This window comes from Ricinus communis, chromosome 9 (genome assembly GCF_019578655.1).
Source record: "Ricinus communis isolate WT05 ecotype wild-type chromosome 9, ASM1957865v1, whole genome shotgun sequence".
NCBI classification, from domain to species: domain Eukaryota; kingdom Viridiplantae; phylum Streptophyta; class Magnoliopsida; order Malpighiales; family Euphorbiaceae; genus Ricinus; species Ricinus communis.
Window position 1 is genome coordinate 4,858,998 of NC_063264.1, and position 17,784 is coordinate 4,876,781.

Here is a 17,784-nt window from a genome sequence, read left to right on the forward strand (position 1 = left end):
GATTCATAAATAGAATATCTAATTAAATTTTACGTAGTAACAAGTTAAAAAATGTGCAGTTCAATTTAGACTTTAATTGCTGTGATAGTATTTTAAACATGATTTGTAATACATGAATTAAAAATTCCTAAGAATAAATATACACTCAGATTTATTAATCAAAACACCTACAAAATTTAGCCAACATTTGACTACTTAGAAGAAAAACAATGAATTAATTTTTCAAGTGGCCTCACTTGTCATCTGAGGAAAGAAGGGAGAAGAAGAGAGAGAAGTGCAGAAAGCAGGAGAAACTGTTAAAGAAGATCCAAAATGGAGGCGTATCTGATTCCAAGTCTGCCAATACAAATAGGAAACTTGGCGAGTGGGTCCACCCACTGTTCTTCAAACAAATGCCTTTTTTTGTTGTCCTTTCTTTTAATTCAATTTAATGGTTGACCTCCCCACCAAAAAAAAAAAAGTTTCCATTTTTCACATTCCTCTCTTCTCAAACACCCAACAAGTCAAACACTATAATCAATCAATCTCTTCCCTTCCAATCTTTCTTTCTATCTCTGAAAACCCAATTCCCAAAACTCTCGCCTTTCAATTATCCACTTCACAAGCACCTCTTTTTATTCCATACCCCAAGGAACCATATCACTGTAGCTTTACCTGCATCTACAGCGCAATAATCTCTTCTCTTTTCAATACAGAATCACAAACTGAGTGGGTGTTTTTTTTTTTGGGTTATTTATTGATGTATCGGTTCCTTATTTTGTTTTTTATTTTTTGAATATGGAAAATTATGTTTTCTGATGAGTTTTTATTTTCCAATTCTTTTTGGAGGCAGTGTATCCGAAGGTTAAGGTTAGAACCGAAGGCCAAGATGATTTATATGTTGCACGGGAACATAATTGGACTTCTTTGCTTTCTTTGAAAGATATCCAGTTTCTCTTATTACAGGATTCTTGTTTTCCAGGTACTTTTGCTTTTTCTCTTTCAGTTTCATGTCTATGTTTCTCTATTGTATCATTTCTATTTGGGCTAGTAATACTATAATTTTTATTTATGCTTTTTTTTTTTCCTGTTTTGGCCTTACTGTATTTTTCTGATTAATCCTGCTGTTATATTTGTTGGTAATCATATAAAATTTTATTTCTTCATATAATATCCCTTAGGATGATATTATTGTGGTTCAAATCATACCTTCAGCAAATTTATTAGCAGAAGGATTTTGCTTCTATTAGCCATTGTTGCCTGTTTAATATCAGGCTCTCCAATCTGATATCATAAAAGAGACTATGGAGTTGTCAGTAATCTTTGCTGATGGCCTATGTCACAGCTCATTTGGAAGTGTATCCTGGTGGTATGCTTGTCTCAGTGCAAGTGTATCCTTCTGGTTATCATGTGTCACTGTCACTTCATTTGGAAGGCTTAAAGAAGAGAAGAGGTAGAAAACTATTCAACCAGCCAACCCTTTTTCCTAAGCTTTAGCTGAAGATAAAGCAAGCTTACCAAATATGAAGTGTTCATTGGCCTTTTTTAGAATTTGGTGTCAACCTCTTGTTGGATTTTTATTTTGCATCCTTATTGACATTCATTTCTGCAGTGAAGGAGTACAGGGATGTTTCTCCGGTACCTATTGCAAAAATTCCAAAAACTTACGTACCAAATATACTCCTGCCAACAGAGTCTGCTTCTGAAGGTTAAGATTTTTCCGATGCAATTTCTGATCCAAAATTCCCATTAGTCTCTGAACAGAGGTGTCTCTTTTTCTTGTTTTGGTTCTTACAAAATGAGTGTGTAATTCACAGGAGTAGACAATAAAAGCAGTTCTGATGAGGAGGATAGACCAAATATCAGAGCTAGTTTGGTCCCACGTCCGCGTGCTGTCATATCTAGTCCTGGTAATTCCCCTCCTTTTTGGTTGTTTAATTTAAATTTATAACTTCATTTACCATCTAAGTACTTTGCAAATTGAAGTAGTCACTTAAATTTGAGGGAATAGGTTGTCTGCATTTCACTTTGTGTGTATACATTTTATATTTATTCATCAACAAGCCCCTGCAAAGTTCTCCGACTGAGATTTCCTAATTATGTGCTTAGACAACGATGCACTGATTGCAAACAAAAACAGAGTTAAAGCAACCCAGCCTTCTGCTTTGAAGAATCATAATTTGATACGAAGTAGACATGCACAATGTAAGGTTGTCCCCAGTCAAGCCACTGATGAAAGTCCACTAAACACAAGTAAGTCCAAGGACACTACTGATAAAAAAATTGATGTTAGAGGAACGAAAGGGTCAGCAACTGTGTTATCAAGCCAGAGAAGAAATATTACAAGTGCTAAACCAAGTTCTGTAAGAATCTGATGGATTTGTCATACACCACCCAGGACTTGTAGTCAGGTCAATTCTGGGACATTTTTTGTCTCCTCACGGAAGTACCCCAGGCTTTGTAACAAACTACAGTTTTCTTGTACACTGACAAGAATCATATGCAGAGTCGACCTTAATACAGTGTTATTCTAGAATTATTCTGTTTCCACTTTCCAAATTTATACTCACATATGTTCTTTAATTGCCCTCTAAGAGCTGAGGGCTGAGCATCTTATCAAGCTCCAAAAGCAGCTAATCATTCATCCATAAGGTTGTCCAGGTTATGCCAACATAATGAGAAATGATGCAAAAAACTAAGTAGAAACGTTTCAGATAAATAATCAAGAACCAGTTGTTCGCAATCACATAGAGAATGATAGCATCCTAATTAGTACTGAAACAGAGTAACTCATTAAAGAAGAAATGTCCATTCAAGTGATGTCTTATAGTGTCAGTAACTGAAAGGATGCATCATTATAAATTTCTCATTGAATGGATAGATCAATACCGATCTTTTAGGTCTATCACTCATTAAGATAAAGACCAAACCCAGTCAAGGTTCTAAGATGTGCAGATTAAAACTTGTGGTCACATTTAAGTTTATTCTCACTCCACCTATTGAGCACTCGTAGTTATCTGTTCATGGATCCTTTTGATTCGTAAATCTTGTAGTTGAAGGTGGAAATTTCATGTCGAAGCCCCAAATCTGACAGCTTCCAATGGATTATTCAACTATTTCTTCTTTTGAAGTCAATGTGTCTGAGAGTACCAATAGCAGAGTATTTATCCATAAATTCCATCAAATGAAGCTTAAAAATGCTCAAAACATGTGGTATATATTTTCAAAATCATTATCTCCATATCTTCATGGAGCAAGTCCAAAAGATAACAAATGCTACTGAAATCGTGATGTGAACTATCTCCAAAAGAAACACGTGCCTATTGTTGTTTACCTCAATCCAACTACAACCTGGTTGCTTCTTGACTCCCTTCTCTTTCATGCGGTCCAAAATCCGCTATGCGTCTGTTCTTCTTCCAACACTAAGGTACATTTCTGCCAACATAAAATATATACCAGATCTATTTGGCTCTAGTTCCAATAACCTCTCACCAGCAATCTCACCCAGTGCAATGTTCTTGTGAATTCTACAGGCTCCAAGCAAAGCTCCCCAAACACTTATAGGAACTTCAATTCCATCTGCTCTCATCTGATTTAGAAAAGTCATTGCTTCATCAATGAGTCCAAATCTCCTCAGAAGGTCAATAAGGCAGGCATAATGCTCATCTGTTGGCTGCAGAAGACACTTATGTTTCATGTAATCAAAATAGTATCTACCTTGGTCCACCAGTCCTGCATGCAGACAGAACACCGACAAAAGTTATGTGATTGGGCTTCACATCAGCGAATCTCATTTGCTCAAACATCTGTATTGCTTGTTCACCAAATCCGTGATGAGTGAATCCACAGAGTATAGAATTCCAATAAATGATATTAGGAGTTGGAATAGAAGAGAATTCCAGCATGGCAGAATGCACGTTTCAACACCTTGCATACATGGTAATCATTGCATCAGAAACGGCAGTTACATGATCAAAACATGTTTTAATCATCTCTGCATGGATTTGTCCACCAAGATGTGAGGCTGGCAAGTTTGAGCAGATTATCAAAATACTAGTAAATGTAGCTGCATCAGGAGATGGACCTAAATCTTTTATTCTGACAAAAAATTTGAGACCTTCCTCACCATGATTATTTTCTCCTAATCCACATATGATGACATTCCATACAGTTGCATCTGGATTGGCATCAATTCAAAAAGTCGAATACCACTGCCAACTTCACCTAATCCGAAATATCCAACAAGTACATTTGTCCACGACACAACATCATGATGGGGGAGTTTTTCAAGGAATCCATGAGCTGCTTCAACATGTCCACTTCTTATTAATCCCAACAAAACCAAATTCCATGGCTTTTTACATTTCTGAGGCATTACTATGAAGTACCTAACAGCATCATTTACTCTTTGACAACATAACAACCCATTAATGAAATGCTTCCAGGAATCTGAATCACGCTCTGGCAATGTTTGGAATAAAACTTCTGCCATATCAGCTTGCTGGTTTTCCATATACCCAACCATTAAAGCATTCCAAGCACGAACATCTTTTACAGGCATCTCTTCAAAAAACTCACGAGCTTCTGTAATCCGACCCACTCTTGCAAACCCAGAAACCATAATCGTCCAAGAAACAATATCTCTATCACTCATTTGTCTAAATACTTCCTTCGCCAAATCAACTTGTTGACCGTTCAATAGTCCCCCTATCACCAAGTTCCAAGAAAACACATTTCTCATTTCTAATGGCATCCCACTGAATATTCTCACTGCTTCATCAACTAACCCCTCATGAGCATAACCCGCAAGAATTAAATTCCAGGAACAACGTCTCGAAAGGACATCCCATAGAAAACCTTCCTAGCACTATCTAAATCACCAGACTGTACCAACCCTGAAATCACTATATTATAGGTATAAATATCACGCTCAGTCATTACACTAAACAAACTGAGCGCTTTTTGGGATTGTCCATTTTGAAAGTAACCACGTACCATTAATTCCAAGTGACGGTATTTCTTTGAGGCATTTCGTCAAACAGGTTCTGAGCTTCCACGGCCAGGACATTTCTCATGAAGTTTGAGATCTTGGAATTGAGGGGTTTTAAGTAAGGCAGTGTTTTGGAAACTGGGTTCTGTGGAGATGTTGTTGCGTGTAAGATAGAGAGTGGTGTGGTGAGGGTTAAAGAGAGAATTCAATTGTGTTCGAGAGGGCGAGAATAATGAGAGGTTGAGAGCATAATACTCCATTTGTTTGAACGCCAAGGTTGGAGGGAAAGTAAAGCTTCAAAGCTCTTTGCCCAAGAATAAATAAAATAAATATAAAAACTAAAAATTGCTATAAATAAGTAGTGGATGAGATTGTAGATTTTGGGCCACATGTTTAGTTGAATTTGGTTCAACGTCAAGCCTTAGGTAACTCTAAACTTAATTTAACATTCAGATTTCAGAAAATTACGTTTTAGGCATTCAGAAAAAGAAAATTAGACAAAATAATTTATTCTTAGTGAATTAATAAAGATATATTTATTGTCAATAAATTATTATTACTTCTTATTCATTAAATTAATTTATACTGCATCTAAAATTTAATCCAAATAATAATAAATTTTATTTTTTGAACTAAATATTTATCATCTTGACTTATACGACAAGCATAAAAAGAATAAAAGTTTATCTTTAATCTGGTTTTAATATGCAAATAACTTTTTTCTAATTTTATATCTAATAATCCATGATACATTCTTCTAATATTTAGAGGAATGATTTTCAAAAAACAAAAGAAAAAGGAAAATATTTTGAGGAATGAAGTGTAAGAAATAAAGAGATCAAATCTTTAAGGTAAACAGTCTCCAAGGACCATCAGTGCCAAGTGACACTGAACCAAACTGAACACTGCCTTATCTCCACACATACCTCTCAACCAATGTCATTGGACACAATCTGCCCACATCAGCTTAGATATGGCCTTACTTATATTTCCCCAATCTCTCTGACCAACTTTCTACTTTCCCCTCCATCGCATACACACCCTTTTCACTATAAAAACCATCCCCACCATTACTGCCACCATCATGGCTGCCACCGCTGCCGCGGCCATAAGCTCATCTTTTTCCCCATCAATTCACACCCTCAAATGCACCAATTCTAAACACTTGCCATCAGATTCTCTACTCAGACTTCCTTCAGCTCATCGTGTTGCTCTAGCTTCCATATATCATCGCTCTTATGCTATAGAACCTCTTTCACAAGTTGCAGTGTCTTGGCGTAGCGTGGCAAGATTAGTATCTGCAGCTGTTGCTCAAGAGGAAGCAGCAGTAACTGCTCCTGTTGAAGAGGATGAACAGCAGCAAGTAGCTGAAGAAGGTGAGGCAGAACCTGAGGCAGAACCTGAGGCAGCGCCTATAAACACTAAGCTTTACTTTGGGAATTTGCCTTACAATGTTGATAGTGCACAGCTTGCTGGTATCATTCAAGATTATGGTACTCCTGAGCTTGTTGAGGTATATTATATATCTTACAACATGAGCTGATTGTTTTGTTAATTTATAATATCTGATGGCTAATTAGTGCAGTATTTTAGGATAATTATCATATGTGTAGCAGGACTGATTAGTGAAGAAGTTTTTCTAATTGAATTAGCCTCATTAGCAAGAAAGTTCAGGCCTTACACTAGCTTTGTCTAGTGATTTTTATTGTAATTCTAATGTCTGATTGAGCTGGATTGCTTTGATTTTGGAAGTCCTGGAATGTTAATAAACAATGTAAAGTGCTTTTCTAGAAGCAGATTTTCTTGGAAAATCTATGAAAATGCAAGCATTCAACTTGGCAATAGCATGTATGCAAATATTGATTGATTGGTGGAGAGAACCCTAGTATCCTTCGGAAGTTCTCTAAAGGGTACAAAAGTATGTGTTTGCATTTATATGGTATTGAGTGACAATTTTGATAGTCATATATGAAGTGCAATAAGGTTAATGAAATGCTTCCTAATGACTGAAATCTTAGTCCAATATTCTGACATGCCATTTTAACTCGTTACCTTCTTAACTAGAGACAATGCCGTACTAAACAATGTGAATGTTTCTAGGTTCTTTACGACAGAGATACAGGAAGAAGCAGAGGTTTTGCATTTGTGACAATGAGCACTGTCGAAGATTGTAATGCAGTCATTGAAAATCTCGATGGCAGTGTAAGAACTATATTCTCCTTTCTCTGTCTCTGATAATATATATATATATATATATATGACTGCATGTGCACTTGAAAGTAACAAAACTTTCTTCTGTACAGCAATTCATGGGTAGGATCTTGCGGGTGAACTTCTCTGACAAACCTAAACCAAAAGAACCTTTATATCCAGAAACAGAACACAAGCTTTTTGTTGGGAACTTGTCGTGGTCTGTGACATCTGAAAGCTTGGTAGAAGCTTTCCAGGAATATGGAAATATTGTTGGAGCAAGAGTTTTATATGATGGAGAGACAGGAAGGTCGCGAGGTTATGGTTTTGTATGCTATGCAACGAGATCAGAGATGGAAAATGCCCTTGTATCTCTTAATGGGGTGGTATAAAATTTCACTTCCCTTTACACTTTCTCAGTCTCATATCTGAAAATAATCATTAAATATCCAATGAGCTTTGGTTTGGTCATAATGCAGTCGTCTCTAGGACGATTGATTTATGAGTTTGAACTCCAGTTAGAGCCTAATTAATTAATCTATGAATAAAAAATCACTCGCTATTTCGTTTATTTGGTGATGTAGGAACTAGAGGGAAGAGCAATGCGTGTAAGCTTGGCTCAAGGAAAGAAATCATAACCTTGCTGAGGGTGAACATGATGATATTTTCTGAAGGGATGAAGATCATCATTGAAACCAATTCCTGAAGAAATGGAAGGGAACAGTAATACCAACAAATGCAGTCACTTGGGATCCTGCAATTCCTTTTCATTTCTGACTTTGTATAGCTGATTTCCCCTTTTTCTCTACCTTCTTAGTGCAACTTATCGTAAATTCCATGGTTATTTCCCTCAAGCATATGCATTCTTATATCACTATATGATATTTAGAACTTTTACTTTTGTCATTGTATTAGTTAAGAAGTTGTGACAGGCAACCAGAGAACCCTCTGTCTTAACAATTTACCGTTCTTGATTGACGAAGAAAAGACCAAATCATGTTCTTAACCATTGTTGAAAGTTCTCTCAATGTAGTTATGCATGCATCATGAACCTTCAATTGTCTTGATCAATGCCATATGCTTGATGCTGCAATATATGTAACTAGAAGCTGTCAATATGAATAATAACCATAAAAAAAGGGCTGTAACCAATGATAAGAATTGCAGTTACAGTCATCCAAATCTAAAATATAGCGTACTTTAATTAATCTATTCCACTAATCAGAAGTTCATAATAGCTAATCAAAACCCTACGCCAAATCGCCTGGCTTTCCACTTTTGCACTCTAAAACTGTTAAAAACCTTTTTTTACAATTCAAAGCACATTAAAATTCAAGTTCATATAAGAGTTATCAATTCACGATATATATAATTAAATTATGAAAACTTCAGAATGAAAGGATTCGCTTTGATCCACATTCTAATAATATGAGCATTGTATCATATGCTGAATGAATCTTTCTGATCATTATTGTCATCATTAGATCATAGAAAGGACTCGTAGAAATGTTAATCTTCATTATTTTTATTTCTTAGGCACCACTTTACTGTAAAGTTAAATATTTTATTGTTTTAACTTTTCTGTAATGATCTTTAAACCTTTTCTTTATTTTTTTGTGCAAGTTTTTGGCTTTTTGTCTTTATCGACCTTTATTGGCCTATAAAAATTGTTAGATGCAAAAAAAGAAAGAAAGAAAAAAGAAAAGGGATGCATGCACTTTTTATTTAATTTTGACGGCTGATAAAAAAGAAGAAAAGGCCCACTCATACTCGAACACTTCAAACTCACAAAACAAAAACAAAAAACACAGACACAGAGTCGCACAAACAAAAAAAAACAATAATAATAATAATAATAATAACAAGCACAAAGGGAAAAAGAAAAATCTAATCTTTCTCTCTTCAATATCTAATCTCTCCAGATCTCTTCTATTCTCTCTCCCTCCTTTTTTTTTTCAATATAATATATAATAATATAGATAGATAATAGTGTGGTTTATAGAGAGGCTTTTTATGGTAATATTGGATGACATTGCAGATCTTTTGAGGAGGGTACATTTTGTGGATCTCTTTTTGGGTTTTATAAGATTAGGGTTTTACTGGGTTTTCTTTACCAATGTCGACTCCTTATCCCATTCCTGTCACTGCTGCTCAGGTTTTTTTTTTTTTATTCTTTCTCTACTTTTTTCTTTATTGACGTAAAGACTATTTCTTTTATGTGTTTAATTTTGCTGTTGTAGGTTGGGACTTATTTTGTAGGGCAGTACTACCAGTTAGTACAGCAACAACCAGAATTTGTTTATCAGTTTTATAGTGATGCCAGTACTATGCTTCGTATTGATGGCACTAACCGAGATAATGCCACTACAATGCTCGTATCTCTCTCTCTTTCTCTCTCTGTAGTTATATACGTATGTTTGTATGCTTGTGTTTTCCTTATGTTTCAAATGCTAATATAAGTTTTTAAGTATCCAAATATTAATTGGTAGAAGCCTTTTTGTTTGTTTGTTTGTTTCTAAAAAAAAATAAAATTGGTTAGTTAGAATTTGTTGGGGACTAGAGTGTGAAATCCACTTGCTATGTGGTTTTTATATTTTAATTATTTCTGTTTTTTTAACATTTCAACTTTTAATTTACTTACAATACGGGGATTCTCTTATTAAGAACCATGGAATTTTTTTTTCTTTTATGATTACTCATTGTGGATAAATGTGGTCTATGATATGTAGTTTGTACCTAATTTGGAAAGATTTGCTTAAACCCCCTCTTTTTTAGGTTAACTAATGCATTCACGATTTCTATATTGCATTGAACAGTTGGCTAGTTGCTTTAACTTAACTAATTTCCTTTACATGAGCACTGAACATTTATACATGGTGACCTGAGACAAATTTGAAGTTTAAATATGACAAATGTGGTTTTATCATGTATATGTAGTGTACAATAACCTTTAGAAATCAACAACGTGTTAGATGCAGTGCTTGTTAGGTGTAATCCAAGAATATTAGCTCTATGCACGTGTTTGAAAAGAAATACCAATTTAGACTCGACTTCTAAAGTGAAGCAATAAATTGTCTTAGTGATCAATGATTTATAGTCTAGCTTTTCATAATAGCTGCTTTTCCTTAACTTAGTTGGGTATCCTTTTGTTTTATTTTGATGGGAATAAAGCAGCCTCAATACATGAATATTGCATCGATAAATATGATTCTCTTTTGGTACTTTTACTGTTAAAGTTCATACTTATGACTGCCTTGAAGTGAAATCAATGCAATTCTTGACATATTGGAGCTATATACACCATGATAGGAATTATATAACCCAAATAGCCAGCTAGCGGTAGGTTTTTTTGTGTTACAGTAGGATCTCTCCAAGCATCTTATAATCTCATTGTTAGACTAACATCTCTTTTTGTCTATGAATAACCATGATAAACCATTTGTTACTCATGTGCTGCACATTGCCTAATATAAAAAGTTAATGGGTCGCGCGTCAATTATTTTCCTTAGATGAGTTATACTTTGTTCCCTGTATGAATAACTGGTGTATACTTTGTAAGTTTGCACAGTAAAAGTTCTATTGAAAGCATACCTACCTTTATATCATCTAAACTTCGACAAATAACCTCCAATAAAAATACTTTACTAGAAGCCTCTGGAATACTGAATGGACCTGTAAAATTTGAATATGATATTGTTCCTCAACGCATGGGGAGGCTGTTTGTGAAATGTTTCACGACTATCTAAGTAGTTATAGTTGATATTCATGTCTGCCATTTAATTTGTCTTTCTGGGTAAGGCTTTGCGAGTGTATGATAGTATCTTTTTAATGATTGAGAATGTCTTGAACAGAGCATTTGACTAACATGCTTCTCTTTCCTTGTTTCTTTTTTGCCAGCAAATCCATGCACTTATTATGTCACTCAATTATACTGCAATTGAAATAAGGACGGCACACTCATTGGAATCATGGAATGGAGGTGTTCTTGTGATGGTTTCTGGTTCTGTACAAGTGAAGGATTCAACTGAAAGAAGGAAATTTGTGGAAACATTTTTCCTAGCACCTCAAGAGAAGGGCTATTTTGTTTTGAATGATGTTTTTCACTTCATTGATGAGGCACCAATTCACCATCATCCAGCTGTCATACTAACCCAGAACCATCTTGACTCTAAAGTTAATGTTCCTACTGCTATCCCTGAGCCAGGTATCATGATATAACTTGAATTGATAATTAAAAAACTAGATTCTATATTACAGTACATGAGCTGTTCAACAAATATAGGAGGGAAGCAATTAAGTAAATTTATTAGTATTCTTTGATAGGAAGCCCATGCCCAATGTTACTGAGTTTTAGTGGCTGCTAGATGTAGATATCTAGCCTAAGGTTATGATATTGGCTGGCGAGGGGCTTTTTCAAATTAATATTTGACACTGAAATGTGTTGATTGATTCTTTTAGATTTGATGCTAGTGTTTTATCTGAGAAATTCGGTGAAAGTCCTGACTGCATGTGTAGAAGACAATATTTTAAATTTAAAAGCTTTTTCGCTGATAAACTGATGATTTCTTCAGTTGCAAATTATTTGTTGGGTGGCGAATTCCAGGCCAGGGAATTTGTTGCTCCTGCTGATGCCAAGGAAAATGGCCTACCAGTTGACAACTACACTTTTCAAGAGCAACAGTTGCATCAAGCTCCTGAGTCCGAAAATGTTCGCGAGGAAAATTCTATAGAAGCAAATGGTCCACTTCAAAAAACAGGGAGCAGTGCCCAGGACCAGTTGCTTGCTTCTGTTGACGAGCCCATTGGAGAGCCCCAAAAACACACTTATGCTTCTATTGTACGTTTCTACATATGGCAGTTAATTTCACTTATACATGCGTGCTATATACATTATAGGTATATTTTGCACAGAATTAGATTCCTCTTACTTTTTTGGACTGACATCACTTCTATTTTTTTTTTTTCCTTTTTTGTCATTGTCAGTTACGTGTGGCTAAGGGACAGTCTGCACCTTCAGTTGCTTCCCAGCCTTCTCTTAACAAGAATTCCCCACCTACCTCAGATTGGAATCATGCTTCACAACCTATCTCTCAAACAGAAACTGTAACAGCAAATTCATTCGAAAGGTTTGGAGCAGACACAGTTGAGGAGAATTCAACTGCAGAAGATGAAGGTTAGTGAACGTGTTTTTTTTTCTTAATTTTGAAATTTGATAGTGATACCATTATACTTTTTTTTGTTTTATTATTTTTAATTCCTGAGCACTTATATTGTTGCCAATTTGATTAATTGTTTTAGATGAAGTAAAGTCTGTGTATGTGAGAAATTTGCCCACTACTATATCTGAAGCTGAAATTGCTGAGGAATTCAAGAATTTTGGCAGTATTGTACCTGATGGTGTTGTCATTCGAAGTCGAAAGGTCTACTGTTGCATGTGTTTTAACAGTTCTTACCTTCTTACCTTGAAGCTATTGTGCTTATATTTTCAGTATCTAATTATATGCAGGATGTTGGTGTATGTTATGCATTTGTTGAATTTGAAGATATGACTGCTGTTCATAATGCAGTGAAGGTATTATTCTAGGTTAAAAGCTTCAACAAAAGCTTATTTATTTTCGTTATTCTTCTTTCTGGATTACTTTATTAGGTTGACTGACTAAAATTTTTGGTACTGGTCTGTGATGCACAGTTTCTTTTATAAATAAGAAAAGGGAAAAAAGTTAAAAGGAAAAAACAATAAAGTCCCAGATTTAACTTTGATTTTTCTTTTCTGTTCACTTCTTTAGGTTCCAATTCGAAGTATCTTCTCATGTTTCTATTTAGAGTTTGACATTCAATGTTTTCCTTTTAATGACCGTCTTCTTGGGGGTGGCTTATCTTCTTTGTTGAGCATCAGTTCTCTCTTATTTTCCCTGAACCAAGCAAGATATGTGATTCCCTGCTTTTGCTGTCCTCTGTTCCTTATTGTCAAGAAGTTGATATAAGAGTGGCAGTTTCCGTTCATAAGATGTTGTCTTTTAGTTTATAACAAAGGAATTATGAGGTTAATGTTGCTTCCCAACAGTTTCTGAACCTGCTAAGAACATGTCATTTCAATTTTCAAATTTCTTGTTACCTTCCTTTTGCGGCTAATAAGTTGTTATTGTATATTTGTTGTTTACTTTTGATTCTTGCATTATTTGATTTACCATTGTCTTCAGGCGGGTACTGCACATGTTGCTGGGCGGCAGGTATACATTGAAGAGCGGAGACCAAATAGCAACATCCCGTCTCGTGCAGGAAGTATGAAATTTAATTTCTATCCTGTTTTCATTAAAATCGATATTATGCTTATAAAGTTTTCACTACAATATCAACGATGAAAATTGAAACTTAATTGCTATGTTCCCGTCATGTAATGCAAGGTTAATAGGACCGTATCTGCTTTTGCAGCATGCTTCTTTCTATTTGCGTGTGTTCAAAAAATGCATATCTGTTGTCACTGCAATTGCGTGAGGGATGAGTTGGTATACTGAAATTAATCTTTTCTTTTCACTTTTTACTGAAAATGTCACAGGAGGATGAGTAAATCAAGGCAGCAGATGAATATTCTAAAGCATAAGTTCTAAATTGCAAGAGTCTCTAAATTTAACATGACACTTTTAAGTTTAGTTGACAAAGCATAGTTTTTGTTCTGTGTTCTCTGCGACTGTGAATAGGTTTCCATTTCATAATATACTCTTCAAGTCTTGTCAATTTTTAATCTGTTAATAGTTAATGGCTTCCAGTCTTTGCCAGCAATACATGACAGTACTATCTCAGTGGTGAATGATTTCTAGTCCCTGCAGAACTAAAAGGAACACACTCTTATATGACCAGGAATATTATTTGTGATTGAAATATTCTGAACAGGAGGAAGAGGTAGAGGCAGGGGCAGCTACCCAATGGATGCTCTAAGGGGTCGATTTGGAGGTCGAGGTTTTGCCAGGGTCGGTGTCTATGATGGAGGTGACAGAGACTATAACAGATCAAGAGGGAATGGTTACTATAGGCCAAGCCCCCGCCAAGATAGAGGGTTCACAGGTTACCAAGTATCAAGGACTGGACAAAACCAATGGGAGTAGACGACAGTTTAGCTAAAGGGAGAGAACAAAGTTTTGGGTCCAGCTATTGCAACTCACCATATTCACCATTACTAGATTCAAGAATGATATAGTTATATTTTACAAGTCAGATTGATTTAGATGTGGCCAGCATTAATTTCACTTATTTTAAGGGCTTCTCCATATTTAAATGCTAATGCATATTGAAATTTAATAGGAATGTGATTGCAGTTTTGAGAATTTTTTTCCCCCTTTTTGTATATGTAAACTCCCGCATGTCTCTTCTTCGTATAGTTATATTGAATTGGAGTAATTTATTTATTCAGTTGAACATATTTAAGTTTTTCCCAATAATATTAGCCATGGATGATGGTTAGTTAACAGAAGTTAAGCTTTTTGAAAGGTACTAGAGAATGCTGTTGTAACATTACGAGATTACATATTCCTAATTCTGCTTTGCAGGGTGTTATTATTTATGGGAAGGGAGATTTTGCCTGTTGTAAAAACTTGTAAAATTTTATAAATAAAGAAAAATAAACATAATTTATTAATTCGTGCTTTAGATCTATAACACATCAGACGTCACTCACAAAACTGATTAAAGCAGCTGGATAATCTCCACCCATCTGACTGATACAGCTGTTGGTTATTTCTTTATAATATCTAGGAAAGTTTGGTTGCGACTACTGGGCAGAAGCCATAAATCAGAGTTAGGCAGTGGCGGCAGTCACAGAACTTTCATGGTGAATGACCTCCTGAAATTGATCTGAACAGGTGCTATCTTCTTCATTTTCTTCTGTTTCCCAGAGGAAACTAGCATATGCTGCAAGAACATTACTGGAAACAGAGAAACAACAGACCAGAAATCAGTCATGATAAGTTATAACGGCACTAGTATTCTTCTGAGCAATTCAGCGCTTTTTTTATCATGCAGATGAAAAACGTTCACCTATTCCCTGGAGCAGCTTGAACTGCTTGCTCAAAGTAACTTGAAGCTTTATCGCGGTCTCGACCAAGTTCCCACACTAATTTTGCATACTGTGACTTGATTTCACCATCCCCAGGATCAGCTAGTAAAGCCCGCGAGTAATACTCCTCAGCGCCTCGAATATCTCCCTTGGCCTGCCAGTCAAATGGTTACACATTCAAGGGTGACCAAACGCATTTCAGAATGCATCGAATCAAATTGGCCAAAGGTGTACGTTCATGGGCCCATGCTATAATCAATTCGATCCCCCGATTGGATCGGGGCCGATGAAAGATAGTGTATGAATTACAGTGAAGGGGCCATGGGGGAACGTATATATCTCACCTGATACAGAAACTGAGCATAATTTCTTAGCACCAAGGAGTTGGAAGGATTTTCCTCAACCATCTTCTTGTAATACTCTTCAACAGCGAAGCCCTTGTTGGTAGCAGAAGCAGCGTCATCGTCAACGTCCATAATAAGCCCAGGTGGAAGCTGCAACGGCTCGAGATCTTGTATGTTAACTAATTTGTCAAGCTCAACAAGACTTTCCTCCTCTTTTACCTGAATATGCTTCGTCTGCCATCTGTCTTCTTCCCCATCGCCATCTATTTCCCAAAGAAAACTGGCATATGCTGCAAGAACATGGCTGAAAAATGGGAAGGGGAAAATGTCAAATCTTGTGTGTGCTTGCTAAACTCAACAAAAACGCATAAAAAATCCATTGGCGGTCTTTTCTTGCAAAGGAAGATGATGGATGCAAGGTTTGCTTACCTATCTTGAGGGGCAGCCTGAATAGCACGTTCAAAGTTACTCCAAGCTCTATCTTGATCATGATGCAGCTGCCACTCCAGTTTAGCATACTTCATTAAAATCTCACCATCTTCAGGATCTGCCACTGTAGCACGATAATAGTATTCCTCAGCCCCATGAAGGTCTCCTTTTGACTGAAAGTAGAAAAGACAAACTACTCCTTACACTTTGCCATTGTTTCTTCATTCTTCTCCTTATAAAATCCAAATGCTCATTTCAAGAATGCAAGACAGATTAACTACAAATCAGATCTTGTAGTTGAGCCTGACAAGATTAGTAATTCCTATAAATGGATTACCGGGCAGACCTAAATACATTAATAATGAACATCCAAAATTTTCAGGAAAAAAACTGGATTAGTTATTCCTATAAATGGATTGCTGGGCTGATCTACACGCATTAATAATGAAGCCTCGAAATTAATTTTGAGGATAAAAACTGAGCAGCTGATAATCTCAGTAGCAATACTAGATCTATAGATTTCATTCAATTTCTTAGTATATATAATACTTCAACATATGTCAGAAAATTAGATACGATAAACGAACTAAGCTTTAGTCACCTGCAAAAGCTGGGCATAATTTGCTAGAAACAAAGGGTGGCAAGGAAACTCATCAACCATTCTCTTATAATACTCTTCAAGATCATCACTTTCATCAAAATTTGGTAAAGTAGAATCAAACCCACCTCCACCTCTGCCTCCACCTCCAAAATCAATGCCATCAATCCCAAGACCCGAAGCAAGGTACATAGGAGGACTAACCGGTTCTTTAACGTTTTCAAGATTCAAATTTTCAATCTCATTCATAACTTCTTGATCTTGTTCTTCCTCTCCTTCTTCTTCTATCAGACCCATACTTTTCTTTTCAAAGCTCAACTCTCCATTACTTGTACCTTCTATAATATCTCCAATAGTTACTGTTCTCATCAAACCTCGTTCTTCTTCTTCTACTCCATTCTTTTCTTGATCTTGTAGCTCATGGTCATTCACATTAAATATTGAAAAAGAGGGTGCAGTTTGCAACATGGTGGTGTAATTTCTCTTTGTGAATCTCTTTGGTGTATGACTTGTAAAATTCTGAAGCTCTTCCTTATGATCGGATGATGATGATGGATAGACAAATTTCTCCAAGTTACTATCAGACCAAGCTCTTCGAAAGCCTCCGAGGCGAAAGCTATCGTTATGTTCAGAGATTGGAGAAGATGAGTTGGTGCATGAGATTGGCGTCAAGTTGAGATGGTGAAAACCGTGAGAGGAAGAGAGCTTATTGTGGTCATGAAAGTCTCTATTGGGACTGTCTGATGATGAGAATGGCGAGAGGAAAGTTCCTGTTACTGGGTTTGATGAGCTCCTGAGAATCATTTTCTTGGATCTTTAATACTGTGTTTTTTCCCCTTTTTAGATTAGTTGAGATGCTAGAAGTAGAACCATAAGCCATTGATTTTGGTAAAAACAATTATTTTGGAGAATTCAACCATAATTGATTCACTTATAAATCGGATTCATATTCGAATTCTTGACCTTGCACATATGTGAATAATCCATAATGCAATAATTAATAAATACGTAAACAATATAACATTTGTTTACAATATTAATAAATTTATGTCATATATCTATGTGTTTAGTGAATAATTAAACTTAAATTTATGATTAACAATAAATTTCTGACTTTGACTATCTATAATTTAATTGTTATTCTAATCATGGTATATAATTGACCGTGTGATTTAGAGAATAACTAAGCATGAGCATTGTCATG

The 17,784-nt window shown here is 35.7% G+C and overlaps 4 protein-coding genes and 1 pseudogene across 4 annotated transcripts; 3 read left to right on the forward strand and 2 right to left on the reverse strand.

Annotated features, from left to right (window-relative positions):
- The first annotated feature begins 226 nt into the window (after positions 1-226).
- On the forward strand, positions 227-2,518 carry LOC8265730. Its single transcript, XM_015724878.3, has 5 exons — positions 227-708; positions 833-961; positions 1,592-1,687; positions 1,797-1,889; positions 2,089-2,518. Coding segments are annotated over exons 1-5 (585 nt in total). The 5' UTR covers positions 227-707; the 3' UTR covers positions 2,355-2,518.
- Positions 2,519-2,694: 176 nt separating this feature from the next.
- LOC112536337 lies at positions 2,695-5,174 on the reverse strand (annotated as a pseudogene).
- A 721-nt stretch (positions 5,175-5,895) lies between these two features.
- Positions 5,896-8,013, forward strand: LOC8265727 (30 kDa ribonucleoprotein, chloroplastic). Its single transcript, XM_002528304.4, has 4 exons — positions 5,896-6,482; positions 7,070-7,171; positions 7,273-7,545; positions 7,744-8,013. The coding sequence occupies exons 1-4, from the start codon at positions 6,054-6,056 to the stop codon at positions 7,795-7,797; spliced, it is 858 nt and encodes a 285-aa protein (XP_002528350.1). The 5' UTR covers positions 5,896-6,053; the 3' UTR covers positions 7,798-8,013.
- A 732-nt stretch (positions 8,014-8,745) lies between these two features.
- Positions 8,746-14,562, forward strand: LOC8265726 (nuclear transport factor 2). Its single transcript, XM_002528303.4, has 9 exons — positions 8,746-9,314; positions 9,400-9,534; positions 11,057-11,363; positions 11,731-11,996; positions 12,143-12,332; positions 12,458-12,579; positions 12,666-12,731; positions 13,360-13,441; positions 14,051-14,562. Exons 1-9 carry the CDS (start codon positions 9,276-9,278, stop codon positions 14,260-14,262), a joined length of 1,419 nt encoding a protein of 472 aa, XP_002528349.2. The 5' UTR covers positions 8,746-9,275; the 3' UTR covers positions 14,263-14,562.
- Positions 14,563-14,765: 203 nt separating this feature from the next.
- Positions 14,766-17,523, reverse strand: LOC8265725. Its single transcript, XM_015724866.3, has 5 exons — positions 16,584-17,523; positions 15,983-16,155; positions 15,554-15,857; positions 15,191-15,363; positions 14,766-15,078 (listed from the first exon to the last, which is right to left on the reverse strand). The coding sequence occupies exons 1-5, from the start codon at positions 17,382-17,384 to the stop codon at positions 14,952-14,954; spliced, it is 1,578 nt and encodes a 525-aa protein (XP_015580352.1). The 5' UTR covers positions 17,385-17,523; the 3' UTR covers positions 14,766-14,951.
- Positions 17,524-17,784: the final 261 nt, after the last annotated feature.

Coding starts and splice junctions, on each gene's coding strand:
- LOC8265730 (XM_015724878.3), top strand. Junction 962..1,591: donor ACAGGATTCTTGTTTTCCAG/GTACTTTTGCTT, acceptor TCATTTCTGCAG/TGAAGGAGTACAGGGATGTT. Junction 1,890..2,088: donor TGCTGTCATATCTAGTCCTG/GTAATTCCCCTC, acceptor TTATGTGCTTAG/ACAACGATGCACTGATTGCA.
- LOC8265727 (XM_002528304.4), top strand. CDS start 6,054: ATGGCTGCCACCGCTGCCGCGGCCATAAGCTCATCTTTTTCCCCATCA. Junction 6,483..7,069: donor GTACTCCTGAGCTTGTTGAG/GTATATTATATA, acceptor GAATGTTTCTAG/GTTCTTTACGACAGAGATAC. Junction 7,546..7,743: donor TTGTATCTCTTAATGGGGTG/GTATAAAATTTC, acceptor TTGGTGATGTAG/GAACTAGAGGGAAGAGCAAT.
- LOC8265726 (XM_002528303.4), top strand. CDS start 9,276: ATGTCGACTCCTTATCCCATTCCTGTCACTGCTGCTCAG. Junction 11,997..12,142: donor AACACACTTATGCTTCTATT/GTACGTTTCTAC, acceptor TGTCATTGTCAG/TTACGTGTGGCTAAGGGACA. Junction 12,732..13,359: donor CTGTTCATAATGCAGTGAAG/GTATTATTCTAG, acceptor CATTGTCTTCAG/GCGGGTACTGCACATGTTGC.
- LOC8265725 (XM_015724866.3), bottom strand. CDS start 17,384: ATGATTCTCAGGAGCTCATCAAACCCAGTAACAGGAACTTTCCTCTCG. Junction 15,858..15,982: donor CAGGCTGCCCCTCAAGATAG/GTAAGCAAACCT, acceptor CCCATTTTTCAG/CCATGTTCTTGCAGCATATG. Junction 15,364..15,553: donor ATGCTCAGTTTCTGTATCAG/GTGAGATATATA, acceptor TTTGACTGGCAG/GCCAAGGGAGATATTCGAGG.